The sequence below is a fragment of the Mobula hypostoma genome, chromosome 2 (genome assembly GCF_963921235.1).
Source record: "Mobula hypostoma chromosome 2, sMobHyp1.1, whole genome shotgun sequence".
NCBI lineage: Eukaryota > Metazoa > Chordata > Chondrichthyes > Myliobatiformes > Myliobatidae > Mobula > Mobula hypostoma.
The window spans coordinates 25,694,796-25,716,934 of NC_086098.1; the positions used below are offsets into that span (position 1 = coordinate 25,694,796).

General features: G+C 41.4%; 1 protein-coding gene across 1 annotated transcript in view; it reads left to right on the forward strand.

Annotated features, from left to right (window-relative positions):
• Positions 1 to 21,224, forward strand: part of LOC134343104 (protein LEG1 homolog) — a 33,081-nt gene extending 11,857 nt beyond the window's left edge. Inside the window, exons 3-6 of the mRNA XM_063041991.1 lie at positions 5,609 to 5,793; positions 17,211 to 17,335; positions 17,848 to 18,095; positions 21,052 to 21,224. Coding sequence (XP_062898061.1) covers positions 5,609 to 5,793; positions 17,211 to 17,335; positions 17,848 to 18,095; positions 21,052 to 21,224 — 731 coding nt within the window. The remainder of the gene's footprint in view (positions 1 to 5,608; positions 5,794 to 17,210; positions 17,336 to 17,847; positions 18,096 to 21,051) is intronic.
• Positions 21,225 to 22,139: the final 915 nt, after the last annotated feature.

Here is a 22,139-nt window from a genome sequence, read left to right on the forward strand (position 1 = left end):
TTACTGAGGCATCCAGGTTGTTTTTTTTTAAAAGAGGCTCAATAACTGCAGTTTTCAGGGCTTTTGGGGAACAGCCTGATAGACGAGAAGAGTTGATTATTTGCAGAATGTCTGGTGCCATGCAATTAAAAACAAATTTAAAAACTGGAGGATTTCAGGAGTAGCTCAATTTCTTCTCGCTTTTATAGGCAATAGGTTTGAACTGTGTCATCTTAACTAAATGAGTTCTCAGTGAGTGAAACACTGGTTTCTGACCTGATGCAGAGACACTGACAGCATGTCTAATCTTCTGAATATTGGCAATAAAAAAGAACGCACGGTCACTATGTGACTTTGTGGATAGAAGTTCAGGTGCTACTGATATAGGAGGATGTGTGAGCCTGTCAACTGTAGCAAATAAGACACATGTATTATTGCTGTTTTTGTTTATAATATCAGGGAAGAAGGACTGTGTTGTGCATGTGGCTTGGTTACACGACAATGCTATTAATAAAAACGCTGGAGACGGGAGCTAAGTTTCATGGTTCTTTACCGGCATAATCCGAACTCGGCACACACGTACCGATCAATACGCGCCTAAAAGTGCATGCTCAATACGCGCCTAATAGCGCATGCAACGGCGTGTTACTAAAACATAAAGTAGTCCCTTATTATACTGTAAGCTGTATGGTACAGACTGCCTTGCATGCCTCAACTCTAAGTTATAGATGCGAAGAGTTTCTTTATAAATGTCGTAATGGACCTGGAATTTTGTTTTCATAGTCACAGTCATAGTCATAGTCATAGTCATACTTTATTGATCCCGGGGGAAATTGGTTTTCGTTACAGTTGCACCATAAATAATAAATAGTCATAGAACCATAAATAGTTAAATAGTAATATGTAAATTATGCCAGTAAATTATGAAATAAGTCGAGGACCAGCCTATTGGCTCAGGGTGTCTGACCCTCCAAGGGAGGCGTTGTAAAGTTTGATGGCCACAGGCAGGAATGACTTCCTATGACGCTCTGTGTTGCATCTTGGTGGAACGAGTCTCTGGCTGAATGTACTCCTGTGCCCAACCAGTACATTATGTAGTGGATGGGAGACATTGACCAAGATGGCATGCAACTTAGACAGCATCCTCTTTTCAGACACCACTGTGAGAGAGTCCAGTTCCATCCCCACAACATCACTGGCCTTACGAATAAGTTTGTTGATTCTGTTGGTGTCTGCTACCCTCAGCCTGCTGCCCCAGCACACAACAGCAAACATGATAGCACTGGCCACCACAGACTCGTAGAACATCCTCAGCATCGTCCGGCAGATGTTAAAGGACCTCAGTCTCCTCAGGAAATAGAGACGGCTCTGACCCTTCTTGTAGACAGCCTCAGTGTTCTTTGACCAGTCCAGTTTATTGTCAATTCGTATCCCCAGGTATTTGTAATCCTCCACCATGTCCACACTGACCCCCTGGATGGAAACAGGGGTCTCCGGTACCTTAGCTCTCCTCAGGTCTACCACCAGCTCCTTAGTCTTTTTCACATTGAGCTGCAGATAATTCTGCTCAAACCATGTGACAAAGTTTCCTACCGTAGCCCTGTACTCAGCCTCATCTCCCTTGCTGATGCATCCAACTATGGCAGAGTCATCCGAAAACTTCTGAAGATGACAAGACTCTGTGCAGTAGTCCAGCACCTGCGTCCAGCTCTTCAACACTCTTTTTTTTGGAGTTTAACCAGCGAGGTGTTTTTCCCTCCCCAGAAACTACTTTTACTCTTGTGGGGGATGATTGCATCAATGACGTATGTAACTTTAGAGTTGAGATGGTCTTCAAGATCATTGACAGAGGCCAGAGAGAAGGCAGGTGTGGGAGAAAAGGCCTGTGTGAAAAATACCTTGGTGTTTTTAGTGATAAACCATTCTGTGATAACATCAGTTTGAGCGCTTGTGAATAGCGACATGGTAATTTTAAAGAAAGCACAGAAAAGATCAGAAAGAGCAACATGAGTTACCACGACCTCAGAAGTGTAAAGACTTTTGGAAATGACTAAGTCAAGGGTGTGGCCCTTGCTGTGTCAGCATCCTGTCACATCCTGTGTCAGTCTATGATTATCTGGGATACAGAACAGTTCATTAGCACTACTGTCCTTGGGGTTATCCACATGAATATTAAAATCACCAACAGTGACTACCCAGTCAAAGTCAATGCAAACAATAGACCATAGTTCAGCAAAGTCACCAAAAAAGGTTGTACAATATTTTGGTGCCTTTATGTGGTTACAAAATAAAGCACAATGGCACAACGGGAGGATTTCAACTGAAGAGCAAGATGTTCAAAAGATACAAATGCTCCGTATGATATCTGCTTACACTGATAAAAGAATTATTGAACAGAACAGTTATTCCTTCCCCTCGTTTCTTTATCCTGATCTCACTGATAAAACTGAAATTAGGAGGAGCTGATTTAATAAGAGCTGCTGCACTCTTGCCAAAATGTATTCTTTGCCACAGTGAAGACAGCCACCCTTACAGGTGTAACAGTGCTTGTGGGGGTGCATTTTGAACTTTTTGGCATCCCGAACAGCTTTTGGCCAAGTCTTCGAACTTTTTATCTATTCCCTTCTCAAACACCTTTTCATTAGCATTAAGCAGCTGTGCCAGTATCTGGTTAGTGCTACCATTTGGGCTGCAATTGTCTGTTGATGTGACACTCACAGCTTTGATTGCGTTCCAGTCTATTTGGGTTTTTCTCAACCATTTACGTCTGAAAAGTGCTGGCCCTCCACTTTTCAATACATAAAGCTCTAGCTGTTGTGTTTAGCCTCCATATATCACATTTACTTTCAATCTGCCTTTGGGAGACACTTTTTGCCTTAATAAAAAAACACTCTGTTGTAGTCAGCCTCTGGAAATATGGACAAAGCTGACACCGTATCCAATTCCATTTTCAATTTTACACCGGACACATATATTGTGATCCAGATGATTTTGCGATCTTTTTCAGACATACTACGCAGTTCTAGGTATAACAGTTCACCTTTGTCAGACTCTATGTTGTCTGATTCTGTTTTACATTTGGTAATTTTATGCATTTGCTTAGTTTTGTGTTTGAGACTTTTCATGCAGTTGGGCTTTTTGTCAGCCTTGCATATTCTCTCTATGTGACCTTGTCTGTGACCCTTTCTGCAAACTTTTTCTTTGAGCAACAGTCATTTGAATCATGGGAGAATTTGCCACATTGATAACATCTTTGGCTTTTTGCACCATTCAGGGACATTTTGTGCATTTTACATTCTAACCTCCTCTTGTGTAGTTCTGCTGCAGTTTCTAATGATATTGTGATGATCAATGCTTGTTTTATGGTTAGGTATCTTTCTGCCAGTGGCCTCATTTGAGTGCATTGACTATGCATGCCATATACACGCTTGTCCCCTAATGCATCAGAAAGTCCATCTTTAAAGTCACAGTACTGGGGAAGTTTGCGCAGTTCTGAAATATATTCAGAAAGGCTTTCATCTTTTGACTGGTTCCTTTTGTAAAATCTAAATCTCTCAGCTATTACCAGTGGTTTAGGGCTCAAGTGATTTTGTAAAGATTGTAACAATTTTGTCAAATGTCTTGTTTGCAGGCCTTTAAGGGGTTACAAAGTTGCATAAGAGACTGTATATTCTCAGGCCCATTAAGATAAGAAGTGTAGGGGCTTTCTTTTGCTCCTCCACATCATTTTAGTTACAATACAGTTCAACCCTGTCAATATATGACTCCCAGCCTTCAATAGCACAATCAAGTCTGTCAGCTTTCCCGACTGAAGTCATTGCCGCATTATTTTCATTTTAAACTTAGTGTGCTAAATAATTTTGCAGAGTTACATATTTACAATGAGAGCACTATTACTCGGGATCCTTCAGCTTTCTCATGCTGGTTGGTTCTCACTGTATAGTCCAGTAACTGTCAGTGCAGTTCGTAATATTTTCTGACATTCAGGTACGTAATCGTTGCCAATTTGTTGTGTCTATGTACAACTGTACTAGAAACATAGAAAACCTACAGCACAACACAGGCCCTTCGGCCCACAAAGCTGCACTGAACATGTCCTTACATTAGAAATTACCTAGCAATACCCATAGCCCTCTATTTTTCTAAGCTCCATGTACAATTTAATATATATATTAAATTAAAGTACACTCATGGGAGATGGCTTTAACTGGTGTATTCACATTGCAGTGTGAGAGAGAGAGAACAGTGCACATGTAGAGATAACACATCATGTGCTGACAGCAGATCAATACGCAGTGCGAAGGGCGGGGGGTGTTATTGCTCTAAAAGAAACAGATCCATACATTACACATACTTTGATCTTTGAACAAAGAGTATCTATGTCAAATAACTGGGAGGATGTCTCCAAGATACTGGATGTGAAATACCTTAGTAAAGTGACGGAAGGGGGAAATCATCTCACAACTGTGAAGGGAAATTGAAAGGAAAGAGAAGAGACTCGGTGCAAGTAGCTTCTGAAAAGAGGTCATTGATTGTTTGCCAGTCGTTGTTTATGTACAGTATGGAGACAGACCTGAAAGCACAGAGGAACATCTGGAGAAATTTCTGAAATGCTGGTTCGCTGCTGTATTTACTGCGCGATCGAGAAATCTTCCGGACCTCAAAATCCCCGGCTTTGCCTGCTGTTGGCGACTGAGGTTGAGGTTGAATCGTTCTGATAGAGATGGTGCTCGGTACTCGGTGTCGGAGAGCTGATCGGAGGCTCGAAGTTTTCAGACGACTCAGAGTCGGACTGTGGTCGGGCATGGCAGGGAGAGTTTTTCTTCCTTCTCCTGTCTGCGTGAGATGTGGGACATTTGAGAGACTTTGAACTTTTTACTGTGCTCATGGACTGTCCTTCATCAAGTTATGGTATTGTTGCACTGTTGTAACTATATGTTATAGTTATGTGGTTTTTGTTAGTTTTTTCAGTCTTGGTCTGTCTTGTGTTTTGTGATATCACACCAGAGGAAATATTGTATCATTTCTTAATGCATGCATTACTAAATGACAATAAAAGAGGACTGCGTGTCTTTATAATCTAATTTTTTTTTGTTGGTTCTCTAGAATTTTTTTTTATTGAAGTAAAAAGGCTTTCTGGCCCTTTGAGCTGCGCCACCCTGCAATCTCCCAGTTTAATCCTAGCCTAGTCACGGGACAATTTACAATGACCAATTAACCGACCAACCGTATGTCTTTGGACTGTGGGAGGAAACAGGAGCACCTGGAGGAAACCCATACATTCAGGGAGAGAACGTACAAACTCCTTACAAGCAGCAGCAGGAATTGAACCTGGGTTGCCTAAACTGTAAAGTGTTGTGCTAACCACTACACTACCGTGCCGCCCATTCTTTTTTCCCCTGTAAATGCTTTTAAGAAAATAATCACAAGGCGGTATACAGTAGCATATACACACTTTCGTAATAAACTTACTTTGAAATTCAAAATGTAAATTTGACTTTGAAATTTGGGATCTGATTGAACCTGGGTTTTGAGGTACTAACCACTAACATGAATGTTTTTTTCCCATGCTTAATGAACAACAATGATATGAGGAGATTTATAAATTTGCTGCCTACTTTTGTATTAGGTATGAATTACTATCTGGCTACAATACCCTTTCTGGGAGCAGTTGAAGCAGGCTTCTTTGAGGACTGGCCATTTGAAATAAAAATATTGCCACCTGAAGAATATATGGATAAGTTTTGCTACACCGCAGCTGGCTGCCACGCACAGAACCCTGAAATGATGTCTAAATGGACAACGTTATTTCAGGTATGCTAACTTTCAATGTATTGAAATTTTGCACATACTGATATACTTACTGTGGTATCTATAAGATACAGGACAGACAGAAACTTGATAACCTTTCATGCAGGGCAGAAAGAACACACCCTGGCAATTGTATCTGATTATGTGTCTCGGACATGCACTGCCTTGGATCAGGAACCAAACTGAGCCACACAGAAGCTGAAACTGGGAGATATAATTTTATTTCTTTAACACAGCAGATCCTTTGGCGATAGTCTCATTAACGCTCCTCACACGATGTTTTATACATTTTGAACACAAAGACAATAATAAACAATTAATTACCGTTTCAATAGCTATAATGACATTTAATGTCGACAGGCAATTTTGCAGAATTACATATTTACAACGGGACCACATCTCAACTCACAGAGCCTCTTTGAATATTCAATATTGATGGCTGTCTCCACAATCAGGCACCCAAAATAGAGTATATACCTTTTGGTACAGTGTTGAGGGATGTCTCCCTGAATATACAACTAGCCAGAATATTAAATGACAAAACAGACCTGTTCTGAGCTGTTCTAAAGGCAAGATGACACAACTGTGGCTAACAAGTTAAGTCAAAGCCAACATAAAAGCCAGAAAGAGGGCATATAATAGAGCAAAAAATAGTGGGAAGTTAGAAGATTGGGAGGCATTTAAAAACCAACAGAAGGGAAATAAAGAAGTCATTTAAGAATGTAAAATTGGAATACAAAAGTAAACTAGTCAATACTATTAAAGAAGATACCAAAAGTTTCTTCAGGTACCACTAGAAAACAATGCTGGCGAAGTAGTAATGGGAGACATGAAGTGGCGGACGAACTGAACAAGTATTTTGCATCAGTCTCCACTGTGGAAGTCATTAGCAGTACGGTGAAAGTTCCAGGTGTCAGTGGTCATGAGGTGTGTGAAGTTACTACTACTAGAGAGAAGGATCTTGGGAAACTGAAAGATCTGAAGGTAAATAAGTCACCTGGACCACATGGTGTAAACCCGAAGATTCTGAAAGAGGTGGCTGAAGAGATTGTGGATGCATTAGTAATAATCTTTCAAGAATCACCAGATTCTGGAACAGTTCCAGAAGACAGGAAAATTGCAAATGTCACTCCACTCTTCAAGAAGGGGGAGAGGCAGGAGAAAGGAAATTATAGGCCAGTTAGTATGACCTCAGTGGTTTGGAAGATATTGGAGTCGATTGTTAAAAATGAGGTTTTGAAGTAGTTGGAGGCGCATGATAAAATAGGCCGTAGTCAGCATGGTTTCCTCAAGGGAAAATCTTGCCTGACAAATCTGTTAGAAATATTTAAAGAAATAACAAACAGGATAGACAAAGGAGAATCAGTTGGTGTTGTGCACTTGGATTTTCAGAAGGCCTTTGAGAAGGTGCCATACATGAGGCTACTTGACATGGTAATGTGTGAAAGATTCTAGCGTGGATAAAGCAGTGGCTGATTGGCGGGATGCAAAGACTAGGAATAAAAGGAGACTTTTCTGTTTGGTTGCCGGTGACGTGTTGTTCCACAGGAGACTGTACTGGTGTTGATTCTTTTTACGTTATCTATCAAGGATTTCGATGGTGGGATTGATGGCTTTGTTGCAAAGTTTGCAGATGATATAAAGGTAGGTGGAGGGGCTGGTAGTTTTGAGGAAGTAGAGAGGCTATAGAAGGACTTGGACAGATTATGAAAATGGGCAAAGAAGTGGCAGATGGAATACAATATCAGGAATGTATGGTCATGCACTTTGGGAGAAGAAATAAAAGGGTTGACTATTTTCTAAATGGAGAGAACATACGAAACACTGAGGCACAAAGGGACTTGGGATTTCTTGTGCAGAATTCCCTAGAGGTTAATTTACAGTTTGAACCTGTGGTGAGGAAGGTATATGTGATGCTAACATTCATTTCAAGAGGACTAGAATATTAAAGCAAGGATGTAATGTTGAAACTTTATAAAGCACTGGTAAGGCCTCTGTTGGAGTATTCTGAGTAATTTTGGGCCCCTTAGCTTAGAACGGATTTGTTGAAACTGGAGAGTGTTCAAAGGAGGTTCACAAGAATGACTCTGGGATTGAATAGCTTGTCATATGAAGAGCGTTTGATGGCTCTGGACTTGCATTCACTGAAATTCAGAAGAATGAGGGGTGACCTCATTGAAACCTATCGAATGGTGAAAGGCCTTGATAGAGTGGGTTTCCTATGCTGGGAGAGTCTAAGACCAGAGGACACAGCCTCAGAATAGAGGGACGTCCTTTTAGAACAGAGACGAAGAGGAACTTCTTTAGCCAGAGAGCGGTGAATCTGTGGAATTCCTTGCCACAGGCAGCTATGGAGGCCAAGTCTTTGTGCATATTTAAGGCAGAGGTTGATAGATACTTGATTGGTGAAGGCATGAAGAGATACGAGGAGAAGGCAGGAGATTGGGGCTGAGAGGAAAATTGGATCAGCCATAATGAAATGATAGAGTAGACCCGATAGGCCAAATGGCCTAATTCTGTTCCTATGTCTTATGGTCTTACAAACTGCACATTAAGTGGCAGAGATACGCCTTTAACAATGTGTTAATATAGAAGGTCACTTAATAATTAATAATCAGCACTGATTAACATGAACATTCATCTATTGTCTTCCCTGGCATAATTTCAATTGTGTTGAAATTATATTTGTATTAAATTAGATTGTCCCACGCCCCAATGATTGATTTCAATGTTCTTTTAGCATCGGTAGAAGTTAAATTGGAAACAGGTTTTCTTTCCTAAAGACACATTCTCATTTTAATTTATGCTATCAATAATTTCAGAACTCCAGAATAATTACTAACAGTAGAGAGCTTTCTATTACCTGTCCTTAGTTCCATATTAGATTGGTTATTCATATGCACACAAGGAACATACCAGAGGTAGTCAAATCCCTCATTATAATATTAAAAAATGAGTTGGTGCTAGTTTTAAGGTCATTGAGTGAAATTGATTTGCCTAGCTGTTAAATTCACATGATAAACTCACCCAGCAAGTTGTAACCCAAATGATCAGCCAGCATTCCATGGGCTTATCTTCTCCACATGAAAATCTTCTTGTTCCTTGCACACCAGTTAGGAAACAAAGGCTTTCCATTCCAGATGAGCACCGTTTTTGGGTTCACCACAGGCAGTTGAAAGCAGCAGGTATTTGTCTTACTACATATGAACTGTGAGATATAAATGAAAAGGGGAAAAAAAGATCAGTTTTAGGACTTCTACTCCATAAGACCATAATACATAGGAGCAGAATTAGGCCAATCATCCCTATCGAGTCTGCTCCGTAATTCCATCGTGGCTGATTACTATTCCTCTCAACCCCATTCTCCTGCCTTCTCCACACAACCTGTGATGTCCTGACTAACACAGAACCTATCAAACTCTGCCTTAAGTATAGTCAATGACTTTGCCTCCACAGTCATCCATGGCAATGAATTCCACAGATTCATCGTGCTCTAGCTAAAGAAATTTCTCCTCTTCTCTGTTCTAAATGAACATGTCAGATGCCTGCGCCCTTTGGTTTTGGACTTGTCAACTATAGGAACTACCCTTTCTACATCCACTATATCTAGGCCTTTCAATATTCAAAACGTTTCAATGAGATCCCACCTCATTTTTCTGAACTCCAGTGAAGACAGCCCAGTGTCACAAAATGATCCTCATATGTTGACACCTTTCATCTCCGGAATTGTTCTCATGAACCTCCTCTGGACCATCTCCAATGCTAGCACATTCTTTCTTAGATAAGGGGCCCAAAACTGATCACAATACTCCAAGTGCTGACTGACCAATGCCTTGTAAAGCCTCAGTATCACATATTCGCTCTGATATTCTAGTCTTCTTGAAATGAATGCTAACATTGCATTTGCCTTCCTTACCACTAACTCAACCTACAAGTTAGCCTTTAGGGAATCCTGCACAAGGACTCCCAGGTCCCTTTGCACTCTGATTTTTGAGTTTTCTGACCATTTAGAAAATAGTCTATGACTTTATTCCATTTCTTTGCCCATTGTTCCAATCTGTCCAAGTCCTTCTGCTGATCTCCTGCTTTCTTAACACTACCTGCCCCCTACCTACCTTTGTACCGCCGCAAACTTGACCGCAGAGACATAAATTCTGTCATTCTAATCACTGATATGTAATGTGAAAAGTTGCGGTCCCTATACCGACCCCTTCAGAACACCACTTGTCACTGGGAGCCAACCAGAATAGGCCCCCCTTTATTCTGACTTTTTGCCTCCTTCTATCTATGCTAATATTTTTCCTGTAACGCCATGGACTCTTGTTAGGTTGCCTCATGTGCAGCACCTTTTCAAAGGGCAATAGATTTGTCAGGCAAGTTTTCCCTTTAGGGAAACTAAGTTACCTTTGGCCTCCAAGTACACCGAAACCTCAGCCACAATAATGGATTCCAACATCTTCCCAACCACTAAAGTCAGGCTAACTGCCCTATACTTTCCTTTCTTCTCCCTCCCACCCTTCTTAAAGTGTGATTGACATTTGTAAATTCCCAGTCCTCCAGAATCAGAGCACTAGAACAGATAGCGGAGTGGTTGTGGCGAAAGATGCTAAGTCTACATACAAAGTCAGAACTTGAAAGATTGAACATGGTGGAACTAATATTCTGAGCTGCGTATATTTCAATGCAAGGACTATTATAGGAAAGGTGGATGAGCTTAGAGCATGGATCAGTACATAGAATTATGACATTCATTATAGCCAATAGTGAGACTTTAGTTGCAGGACCGCCTGGCAGCTCATTGTTCTGCAGTTCTGTTATTTTGGAGATGATAGAGGGAGGATTTAAAGGGGAGAGGGTGTGTTACAGGTCAGGGAAAATGTCACAGCAGTGCACAGTCAGGACAGACTGGAGAATTCGTCTAATGAGGATTTATGGATTGAACTAAGGAATAAGGAAGCTATGATCATGTTAATGGGATTATATTATAGAGCACCCAACAGCCTGCCGGATTTAGAGGAGCAGATTTTACAGAGACATTGGAGATTGTTGTGAGAAATCTAAGGTTGTGATAGTAGGTGATTTTAATTTTCCACATATTGTCTGGGGTTTCAATTGTGTAAACAGACTGGATGGGAAAGAGTTTATCAAATATCTTCAGGGAAGTTTCCTTAATCAGTCCATAGAAGTCTCAACTACAGAGAGTGTGATCCTATATCTCCTGTTATGGATTGAGACAGGGCAGGTGACAGAAGTTTGTGCAGGGGAACACTTTGCATTGAATGCAAAGAACTACACAAGATTGAAGTAAGTTGCAGAAACTTGGAAGATTAATTAGCTCCAGCATAGGTGCTCGTCTCCATAGTATCCAAGACATTTTCAAGGAGCGGTGCCTTAGGTAGGCGGAGTCCATCTTTAAGGACCCCCATCACCCAGGAGATGCCCTCTTCTCATTGTTAATGTCAGGAAGGAGGTACAGAAGCCTGAAAGCACACACTCAGCGATTCAGGAACAGCTTCTTCCCCTCTGCCATCCGATTTCTGAATGGACACTGAACCCATGAGCACTACCTCACCACTTTGTTTCCACAACTTATTTTAACTGAACTATTTTATATATATACTGTAATTTTGTTTTTTTTCTCTATATTTGTTTATCATGTATTTCATTGTACTGCTGCTGTAAAGTTAACAAATTTGACGACATAAGCCGGCGATATTAAATCTGATTCTGATTCTAGTGGTCATAATGTCATTAGTTTCAAGGTAATTATGGAAAAGGACAGGTCTGGTCTTTGGGTTGAGATTCTAAATTGGAGAAAGACCAATTTTGAAGGTAACAGAAAGCATCTGGCAAGTGTGGACTGGGACAGGTTGTTTTCTGGCAAAGGTGTACTTGGTAAGTGGGAAGCCTTCAAAAGTGAAGTTTTGAGCGTACAGAGTTTGTATGTTCCTGTCTGAATAAAAGGCAAGGTTAACAGGTTCAGGGTACCTTTGTTTTCAAGAGATATTGAGGCTCTGATTAAGGAAAAGGAGGAATATGGCAGACAAGGTGAAGGAGAATTATAAGGGCTTCTACAGATATATTAAGAGCAAAAGGACATCAAGGGACAAAATTGGTTGTCAGGAAGATCAGAGTGGTAATCAATGCATGGAGCCAAAAGAGATGGGGAAAGTCTTAAATGGATTTCTTACATCGGTCTTACATTTCTTACATCATTATTTGGGACACGGACGCAGAGTCTGCAATGCCACAGAGAGATCATGAACCCTATACAGATTACAGAGGAGGAGGTGCTCGCTGTCCTGAGGAAAATTAAGGTAGATAAATTCCTAGGGCCTGACAATGTTTTCCCTTGGACCCTGGGAGGCTAGGGCAAGAATTGCAGGGGCCTTAGCAGAGATATTTAAAACATCTTTTGCCATGGGTGAGGTGCCAGAGGACTGGTGAATAAATAAACTCTTCTCAGGCTTCCAGCTGGGTACAGGTATCAATTTTAACCAACATTTTGATGATAATCTCTCCCATTTTCATCAGGGATAATGCATGCACACGTCTATTCTGGTGGTATGTATAACCCTTCAGACTGTCCCTCCTGATTGGTTAGTCCTCATCCAATCAGATTTCCGCTCTCCCAGCTTGTTTACAATCGAATTCCAGTTCTTACCTAGAGCGAGATCTTCATCTTTGTTATAATTCTTTTCCTCTAGTTTTATTCAATGGCTTCCTTCACCAGGCAGTCCCAAAAGCCGTTGGCATGGCACAGTGGTTTTGTGCCATCGGTCAATCCTATGGCCATTGTGAATGCAATGTTCTGCTACTGATTTCTGTGGGTCACTCAAACAGATGCATCTCCTGTGCTCCTTGATGCAGGTTTCCACCATCCATCCCGTCTGGCCGATATACGCCGCTCTGCATTCACAGGGAATCCTGTAAATGCCAGGTCATCTTTGACCCACATAAGCTGTGACTTGAGCTTCCTGATGGCTTTGTGGATAGTATTAATCCGATATTTCTTCAGGATCCTGGTGATCCTTCCAGAAACAGTGGAAGTATAGGGAAGACGAGCAGCAGTGACAGGTTCCTCCTTGTCGTGAGGTTTACTGGTTTTTCCATTTAAGGGCCCGAATAATTTCCTTCACCTTGTACCATTCTGTAGGAATGTTGTGCGTAATCCTCCTGAATCCTTGTGGAGACTCTCCGGATCCAAAATAGTTTTTGCATAGTTAATGAAAGTAGAAAGAACTGTATGAACCACCTCACACTTATCTGGGTTGAACTCCATCTGCCACTTCTCAGTCTAGTTTTGCATCCTACTGTTGTCCGGCTTCAGCCTCTGACAGCAACTCCACACTATTCACAACACCCCCAACCTTTGTGTCATCAGCAATTTTACTAACCCATCCCTCCACTTCCTCATCCAAGTCATTTATAAAAATCATGAAGAGTAGGGGTCCAACAATAGCATCCAACAATTTACAAGACAATAGTGGAAACTGCCATGGGCAATCAACAATTAGTGCAAACATCAATAATCAAATTTAAGTAAGTGTGAACATATGAACAAACTAAATAATTATTGACAGAACAAGGAGAGCGGGAAAGACCATTTAACAGATGTTGTACAAGGACAGTGAGGGTATTACAGCGGAGTGAGTTTTGTTGAGAAGCCAGATAGCTACAGGAAAGAAGCTTCAGAGACAATGTGTAGTCCTGGTGATGATGGACTTGTAGCATCTCCCTGATGACAATTTGGTGAATAGGTGACTGCTACGATTGGTGGAGTCAGCAGTAATTTTCCCAGCTCTTCTCTTCATGCTGACAATGTTGGTAGCTGACAAATAATGGTCTTTTCTTCTGAGGGAGCCATTTGCTGCAACCTGAACTTGGACTTGGGAGGAGGTGGCAGGAAGCCAAACAGTGACAGAGGTGGTCACAACACTGAATAAAAACTCATCAGGATATTTCCCAAGATAAGTTTCCTACGCTGGAGTAGGAAGAACAATCTCTACTGGGCTTCCTTAGTGATGAGTATAACTCGCTTGTCCCACTTCAATGCATTGGTAATGGTCGTCCCCAGGAATCTGAATGACTCAACCACAGACTCAGCCTGACTGTTAATTTCCAAAGGGGACCAGGTAGGGGGTTGTTGGTGGAAGTCACTCCTCATTTCCACTGTCTTGATAGCATTAAGCTCCAAGTTGTTATGAGTACTCCATGCTGAAAGACAGACTACCTCTCTTTGATAGCTGGTCACATCATATTAAAAATGAGACCAGCTCCAGTCATGTCATCAGCGAACTTTAGGATTTTAATGGATTTGTCTGTGATAGTATGGACATTTGTATAAAGTGAGAATAGGAGGGGTGAAAGGATACAGCCCTGTGGAGAGTCTTTGCTTATAGAGATTGGACTGGACAAGTAGTAGCCAGCCTTACATACTGCTTCCTTCTTGTCAGGAAGTTCATAATCCACTGATAGATACCATAGGATACTGTTAGCTGGGTTAGCTTGCTGTGGAGCAACTCCAGAATATAGCGTTGATGGCAGAGCTAAAATCCACAAGCAAGATCCTCACATGGGTGTTGGGGGAGTCCAAATGCTGAAGAATGTAATGAAGGCACAATTAACTGCATCCTCAGCTGAGTGATTTGCTCTAGTGGGTCAAGAAGAGGATCAGTAATTGACTTAAGCTAGGGCAACATCAGATGTTCAAAGGTTTTCATGACTACTGAAGTCAGAGCGACTGGCCTATAATCCAGTGATCTAGTCTTCTGGGAACTGGAACGATTATAGCAGCTATAAAGCTGTCCAGACCTCTGCATAATAACAGGGAGGTGTGAAGGATCTCAGTGAAGACAGGTGATAGCTGATGATTGCAGTGCCCTAGGGTGCTAGTGAGACACCATCAAGGTCTGCAGCTTTCCTAGTGTTCTGTTTTCCAATAATCAACAATCTGGATGATAATGTGGCAAACTGGATCACCAATTTTGTGGATGACACCAAGATTAGGGTGTAGCGGACAGCGAAGAAGACTATCAAAGCTTGCAGTGGGATCTGGACCAGCTGGTGAAATGGACTGAAAAATGGCAGATGGAATTTAATGCAGATAAGCGTGAGGTGTTGAACTTCGGTAGAACTTTCAATGTTTAAGAGAAATTTGGATAGGTGCATGGATGGGAGAGTAATGGAGGGCTATGGTTTGGGTGCAGGCTGATGGCACGAGGCAGATCAATGGTTTGGCGTGGACTTGATGGGCCAAAGGGCCTGTTTCTGTGCTGTAGTGTTTTATGACTCTATAACCCTAACCATTCTAGAATCTAGTGATTCTTGAAAGATTATTACGAATGCCTCCACATTCTTGAAAAAGTGCCTCGGCCCAAAATGCAGGTTATTTGTTCATTTCAATGCATGCTGCCTTACCCACTCAGCTCCTCCAGCATTTTGTGCATATTGCTTTGGATTTCCAGCATCTGCAGAATTTCTTGTGTCTCCACAATCTCTTTCAGAACTACTGCGTGTAGCCCATCTGGTCCAGGTGACTTAACTACCTTCAGACTTTTCGTAACAGCAACTACACTCAATTCTGCCTTCTGACACTCTCAAATATCTGGCATACTGCCAGTGTCTTCCCTGTCTCCCCCTACTCCCTTTGGCAATAACTAACCCTCTGGTTCTCCTCCTTCCCTTTCTTCCATGGTCAGCTGTCTACTCCTAGTGGAGTCCCCTTTCAGCCCTTTATTTCTTCCACCTATTACATCCTCGCTTCTAACCTCATTCCCCCTCACCTGGTCTCACCTATTATCTGCTGGCGTGTACTCCTCATCCTCCCTCCAGTTTCCTGTCCTGGCTTCTGCCTCCTTCCTTCCCAGTCCTGAAGTGTCTCATCCCGAAATGTTAGATGCTACCCGACCTGCGGAGTTCCTTCAGCATTTTGTGTCTGTTGCTCAAGATTTCCAGCAATGGCAGAATCTCTTGAATAACCCTCTCCCCTTGTCAGAGGATGCACTTGGCCCTTATAGCTGTTCCCTTAACATAGTTTCCAAACTTTTCCTCTTAGAATAAATGGAATGTGCAGTTGCTAGTATTGTTAATGGCCAGAGGACAACTGACCGACTTGAATCACTTTTGGGTGGCTTTCAGCGACCATGGTCTGAGCCAGTTCATATAGGACGTGAGAACCATTAAGGATTCATTAGTGCTGAGGGTGAAGTATGTGACTTTGTAGGGAAGGAGTGGGATTGAAGTCTAATGCAATGACTGCAGGAGAGTGAGGGGAAGTGGATCAAGAGTTCTATGTGTCATGGTCTGCAGCTGGTGCAGGTATAAAAGAAATGAAGGGCCGGATTCTTATGCCAAAATACTCCATCGAGACACATCATTAGATCGTTCTCCTCACGTTCTTTGTGTACTTGGGAGCACTACAGCCTCCCAGGATTCCTCACAACACACAACAGAGACTGCCTAATCTAATTGTGTCGGGCGATCTGGGAGCTGATGCTCCCAGACTTCTCCATATCACTTGGAAGTTACGCCCGTTGCTTTCCCTTTTAAGACTAACAGGCATCCCTAAAAAAGACTACAGTAACTTAATTGTGCCTTTCAACAAGTAGATTGTAATTTAACCCTATTGTGAGCTGTTTTGGGCCCCTTGTACAAGAAAGGATGTGCTGGCATTGGAGAGGATGTAGAGGAGGTTCACAAGAATTATTCTGAGAGTAAACGTATGAGGAGCGTCTGATGGCTCTGGGCCTGTACTTGAAGGAGATTTGAAGAATGAAGGGTGATCTCATTGAAACCTATTGTATATTGAAAGGCCTAGATAGATAGGATGTGGAGAAGGTGTCGAAGGGGAGTCGAGGACCAGAGGGGACAGACTCAGAATAGAATGATGTACCTTTACGACAGAGAGGAGGAGGACTTTCTTTATGCACGGGGTGGCGAATCTGTGGAATTCATTGCCGCAGATGGCTGCGGAGGCCAAATCATAGGGTGATGTAAAGCGGAGGTTGATAGGTTATTGATTAGTAAAAGTGTCAAAAGTTACTTGGAGAAGGCAGGAGAAAGAGGGCAAGAGAGATTATGAATCAGCCCTGATGGAATGGTGGAGCAGTCTCGATGGGCTGAATGGCCTAATTCTGCTCCTATATCTTATGGTCTTATGGCCTCAATACAATGAGATCCCATTGAAACTCTTGATAATCATTTTAAAAAGTCATTCAAAGAAAGAAACGTCATTTTTACCAACTATGGGCTGCATGTAACCCCCTAACTAACCCTTAACTATCCTGTGCGTTGGCCTAAAAAGTGCCAATTCATTCCAAATCTCATCAGCAAATGGATTAACTCTGTGAATTAATTTTGCAAAAATAAAACTATAAAAACCTGGCATTTATTTATTTCTTTGTTTATTTAATGAACAGCTACTGAAAAAATCAAAGGAGTTTTCCCAGATCAAGCTGTTACCAGAAGAAGATGATATTTGGCAACACCTGTGGATAGCTCATGTAGCATCGATCGAAGCTGCACTTCCAAAATTTTCTGACAGGTAGATTGAACTATCCCCTATTTTATTGTCATAATTCAACTTCCTTTTTCCTATTAGCACAATGGAGTTTCTCCACTCTTACACGGTGTACTCGGTCTTGCATAAAGTTGATACATTTTCATTGCGCTTGCTGATCTGCTCTTGCTCCCAGTGATAAAACCAACCGTATTTTCCACGCCTTCCTGGCACGAGGGACTCCCATCCTGAACCGTCAACTGTTTATTCACTTCCATAGATTCCACCCGGCCTGCTGAGTTCCTCCAGCATCTTGTACGTATTGCTTTAGAATTTGCTACACACACGATCGACGTATTGTGTCTCCTCCTCCATTGGATCATCCCCAGACATTTTCTGACGATCAATATTTCTATCCACTGTGCTCCCTGTTCTTTACCTTTTCTTAGAGAAAAAAAATCAATTACTTCGAGTAGAAAGCAATAGCAGAAAGCAGTGGAAATTCAATAAAACTCATTTGGTTTGCATGTTTTATTGCTTTTCATTTGCTTTGACAGATTGGCGGACATTTCAGCTCCCGAAGCAGAGTTTGGTGTCAGCTGGGCCAATGCGGTAGAGTTTATTGCTGCGACTCATTTTCCCACAAACTTCAATCAAACCAACACCTTCCAGGCATTTCTGCCTCCACGGATGCTGTCAGCTGGAGATAAGGCACCGTCTATTCCTGACCTGAGTAAAGAGCAGAACAGAGCCTTGGTTGCTCTTGACATTCTAAACAAAGGAAACAAACTGACAGGTGGGTGGTGTTGGACCCTGCTCATTTTGTGATCCAAAGGTTCTTTGGAAGTCAAGAATGGGGCATAAAACTTGATGGTTACAGCTGCTTATTGAGTGTCACAAGAACAAAGGACAAACAAGGGGAAAAAACAAAGGACAAAGAAATTGCGACTGTCTTATGCTAAAAATTAGCTCAGACTCGACGTACAATAATACATTGTAGAGATAACAATAACCTATGAAATTGTCAGATTCAGTGGCGTGACACCTGCTGTATAGAAACTTCTAGAAAATACAGAATCAGCTATACCTCGATTATTGAAAAATTCACTGATATACATACACGCATATCATCATCATCATCAGTATGTGCAGTGTCATATGACGTGGGCGATCATGGTGACCATGATTGTTCACGGCAAAATTTCCCACAGAAGTAGTTTGCCATTGTTTTCTTCTGGGCAGTGTCTTTACAAGATGGGTGACCCCAGCCATTATCAATGCTCTTCAGAGATTGTCGGCCTGACGTCAGTGGGTGCGTAACCAGGACTTGTGATCTGCACCAGCTGCTCATACGACCGTCCGTCACGTGCTCCCACAGCTTCATATGACCCTGATTTGGTTGGGGGGGAGCTAAGCAGGTGCTACACCTTGCCCAATGGTGACCTGCAGGCTAGTGGAGGGAGGGAGCACCTCCGATAGAGACATATCTCCACCCCACCACCCAAACACATAAATTGATGATTATATAAAAATACAAGCATGCATCAGAAAAGTTAAAGTACCAGGAAAATTAAAAGTTTTACACTCTAACAGTGTCTAAAGACTGGCCAGCTACTCGCTGGAACTAAAAAAAAATGCTGGACATAAGAGATTCTGCTGATGCTGGAAACCCCTCACAGATCAAGCAGCATCTGTGGAAAGAAAAAGAAAGTTATTATTTCCGGTCAACGACCTAATCAGAAATGAGAGAAGACAAGTAAATCTTTAAGTAGTACAGGGGGAGGGTGCTGCGGGTAGGGTGTGAGGGATGACTAGGGAAATCTCTAACCATGAGGAGAAGCTCATCATGAATCCATTGGTTGACAGGTTAATGAAGGTGTTCCTTGGCTTTCTCTTCTTGATCCAATAGAACATATTATGCTTTGATCATTCAGAATTTAAAATTTAATTGCTTTGTTTAAGATGAAGGTATGGCAGTTTTGATACACTGTTATTTAGAAAGATTTTTTATAAGAAAAACACAATTAGATCATGCATTGTCATAAACATGAGGAGTTCTTCAGATGCTGGAAATCCAAGGCAACACGCACAAAATACTGCAGGAACTCAATGGTCAGGCAGCATCTATGAAAATGAATAAACAGTCAATATTTCAGGCCAAGACCCTTCTTCGGGACATGCATTAAAAACTACAGCAAAAAGTAATACACAGTTATTTTGAGGCTTAGATATCTGATATACTTGTGCATTACTAGATTATTGCAACAATTCTGATGTATGTATTAAACAATTCACAATCTGAAAGCATTTCATTAAAAAGCATCTTGTTTGGGCAATTCATAGTACGAACAATTAACATGCTGCATAAATTTGATAAGTGCTTTGCTTTGTGAAATGCCAAGCATTTTCCAAAAATTAATAAATGGAAGGTCTGTGTGAGTAATTTCTTTTCTTGACGAACAAGAATAGAAATTTGGATGTTCCCAATTAGTTTGATATACTTCTAGCTGAAATAATCAAATAACAAATACTGTAACATTAAATCACTTATTCTGATGTTGCAACGCCCCTTAGTGGTTATTGGAAGAAGTGCAGAGAACAATGCTCTGTATTGGAACTCCCAGGTCAGGCAGAATCTATGGAAAAGAATAAACTCTGAACATTTTGGGCCAAGTTCCTCCAGCATTTTGTGTGTCTTTCCAGCATCTACAGATTTTCTCTTGTTTCGAATACTCTTTGTATTGATTGTCATTTCATTACTTTTTGTCATTTCTCTTTTATAAACCTAGGAAATCCAGAGAACTCGAGTCAAAAGTTGCTTTGTTTAGAAGTTTATTTATTGTTAGTGTTGAAGGATATCAGCTAATTCTTTAAGTGTCTTCTTGCTAAATCCTTTGAGTACATTCAAAATATCCAGATATGAGGAATTCATGTTATCTCCAGTATAAGTTATCTAATGAGGGATATGTTTTAACTTTAACTGAGTAGTAGTCATATTTATGCATACTCATTAAATCTGTTCTATAGATTTTATTGAGTACGCCCATAGAAAATGAATCTCATGGTTGTGTATGGTGACAGATACGTACTTTGATAATAACTTCTTCGAACTTTGAGAGGAGTAGCATCTCCCTATATGAATTGGCGTACAGCCCCATACCCACACCTATGTAGCCATTATTGTTGTCACATTAATTTAAATTGTGAGTGCTTTTGTGTTTCTGCCTCACTTAACCAGAAGCTGAGGTGATAGTTAGTTCGGTGTTCTAAACCAGAAAGGCAAACTGTCAGTGTAGCACTTTACAGCGCCAGCTGTAAGATTGAGGGTTCAATTCCACCTGCTGTCTGGAAGAAGTTTGTACGTTTTTTCCCAGTTTCTTCCGGATGCTCCGGGTTACTCCCACAATCTAAAAGTATACAAGTTAAGGCTAGCACATTGTGGGAAAGCTAAGCTGGCGGAAATGTGGCAACACTTGTGGACTGTAAATCTACGTGAAAACGACACATTTCACCGTATGCTTCGATGCAAATGTGACAAATAAAGCTAATCTTTTATAACAATCATGAAATGAAGGGTAGCATCGAAACACAACGTAACATCAAATAGAGTTTTGATAGCAGTTAAATTACTCATATCTTAGAGGAAATTGTTCTACTCTGTAAACAAACTTAATTTATGTAAATAGTGTTTTATCGCATTTAATTACTTCATTTAAATAAAACTGAGTTTCGTACTAGGAGTATATTCTTTTTACACCTAGGTGACTGGTTATTGAGAGTATGGAGGAGGGCCATGTGCTCAGAAGATGGGAGAGCACAGGGTCAGAACCTGTTGGAAAATATTGTTGTAGATCCTGACCGCATTTCCACTGGGATACGCAGTCTTCTTCTGGAATACATTAAGAATCGTAACTGTATTATAATTAATAGCTAATTCTTCTGCTGCCTGATTCTTTGCAAACCTGCAGCTTGTAATAAAGATTTAAATGTTTCTAAAATAGTGCAGTCAGCATTTTGCAACATTCTTCTGTTGAAAATATCACAGACAATAAAACTGACTTTCATTCTAATATGTGAAATTATTTTTGTTAAAGTTATATCACAAGAAACCTGCGAGGTCGAGCATGAAATCCAGACTTGCTTCTTAATTTAATTAAAATAGAATTCCCAAATGGTATCATAAGACCCTAAGACATAGGAGCAGAATTAGGCCATCTGGCCCATCGAGTTTGCTTCGCCATTCAATCATGGCTGACTCTTTTCTCTATCTCCTCCTCAACCCCACTTCCCGGCCTTCTCCCCGTAACCTTTGATGCCATGTCCAAACAAGAACCTATCAATCTCTGCCTTAAATACACCCACCAACCTGGCCTCCACAGCTGCATGTGGTAACAAATTCCACAAATTCACCACCCTTTGGCTAAAGAAATTTCTCCACATCTCTGTTTGGAATGGACGCCCCTCTATCCTGAGGCTGTGCCCTCTTGTCCTAGACTCTCCCACCATGGGAAACTTCCTTTCCACATCTACTCTGTCTTGGCCTTTCAACATTTGAAAGGTTTCAGTGAGATCCCCCTCATCCTTCTGAATTCCAGCGAGTACAGACCCAGAGCCATCAAGCGTTCCTCATATGATAACCCTTTCATTCCTGGAATCATCACTGTGAACCTCTTCTGGACCCTCCCCAGTGCCAGCACATCTTTTCTAAGATGAGGGGTTCAAAATTGTTCACAATACTCAAGGTGAGGCCTCACCAGTGCCTTATAAAGCCTCAGCATCACATCCCTGCTCTTGTATTCTAGACCTCTTGAAATCAATGCCAACATGGCATTTGCCTTCCTCACCACTG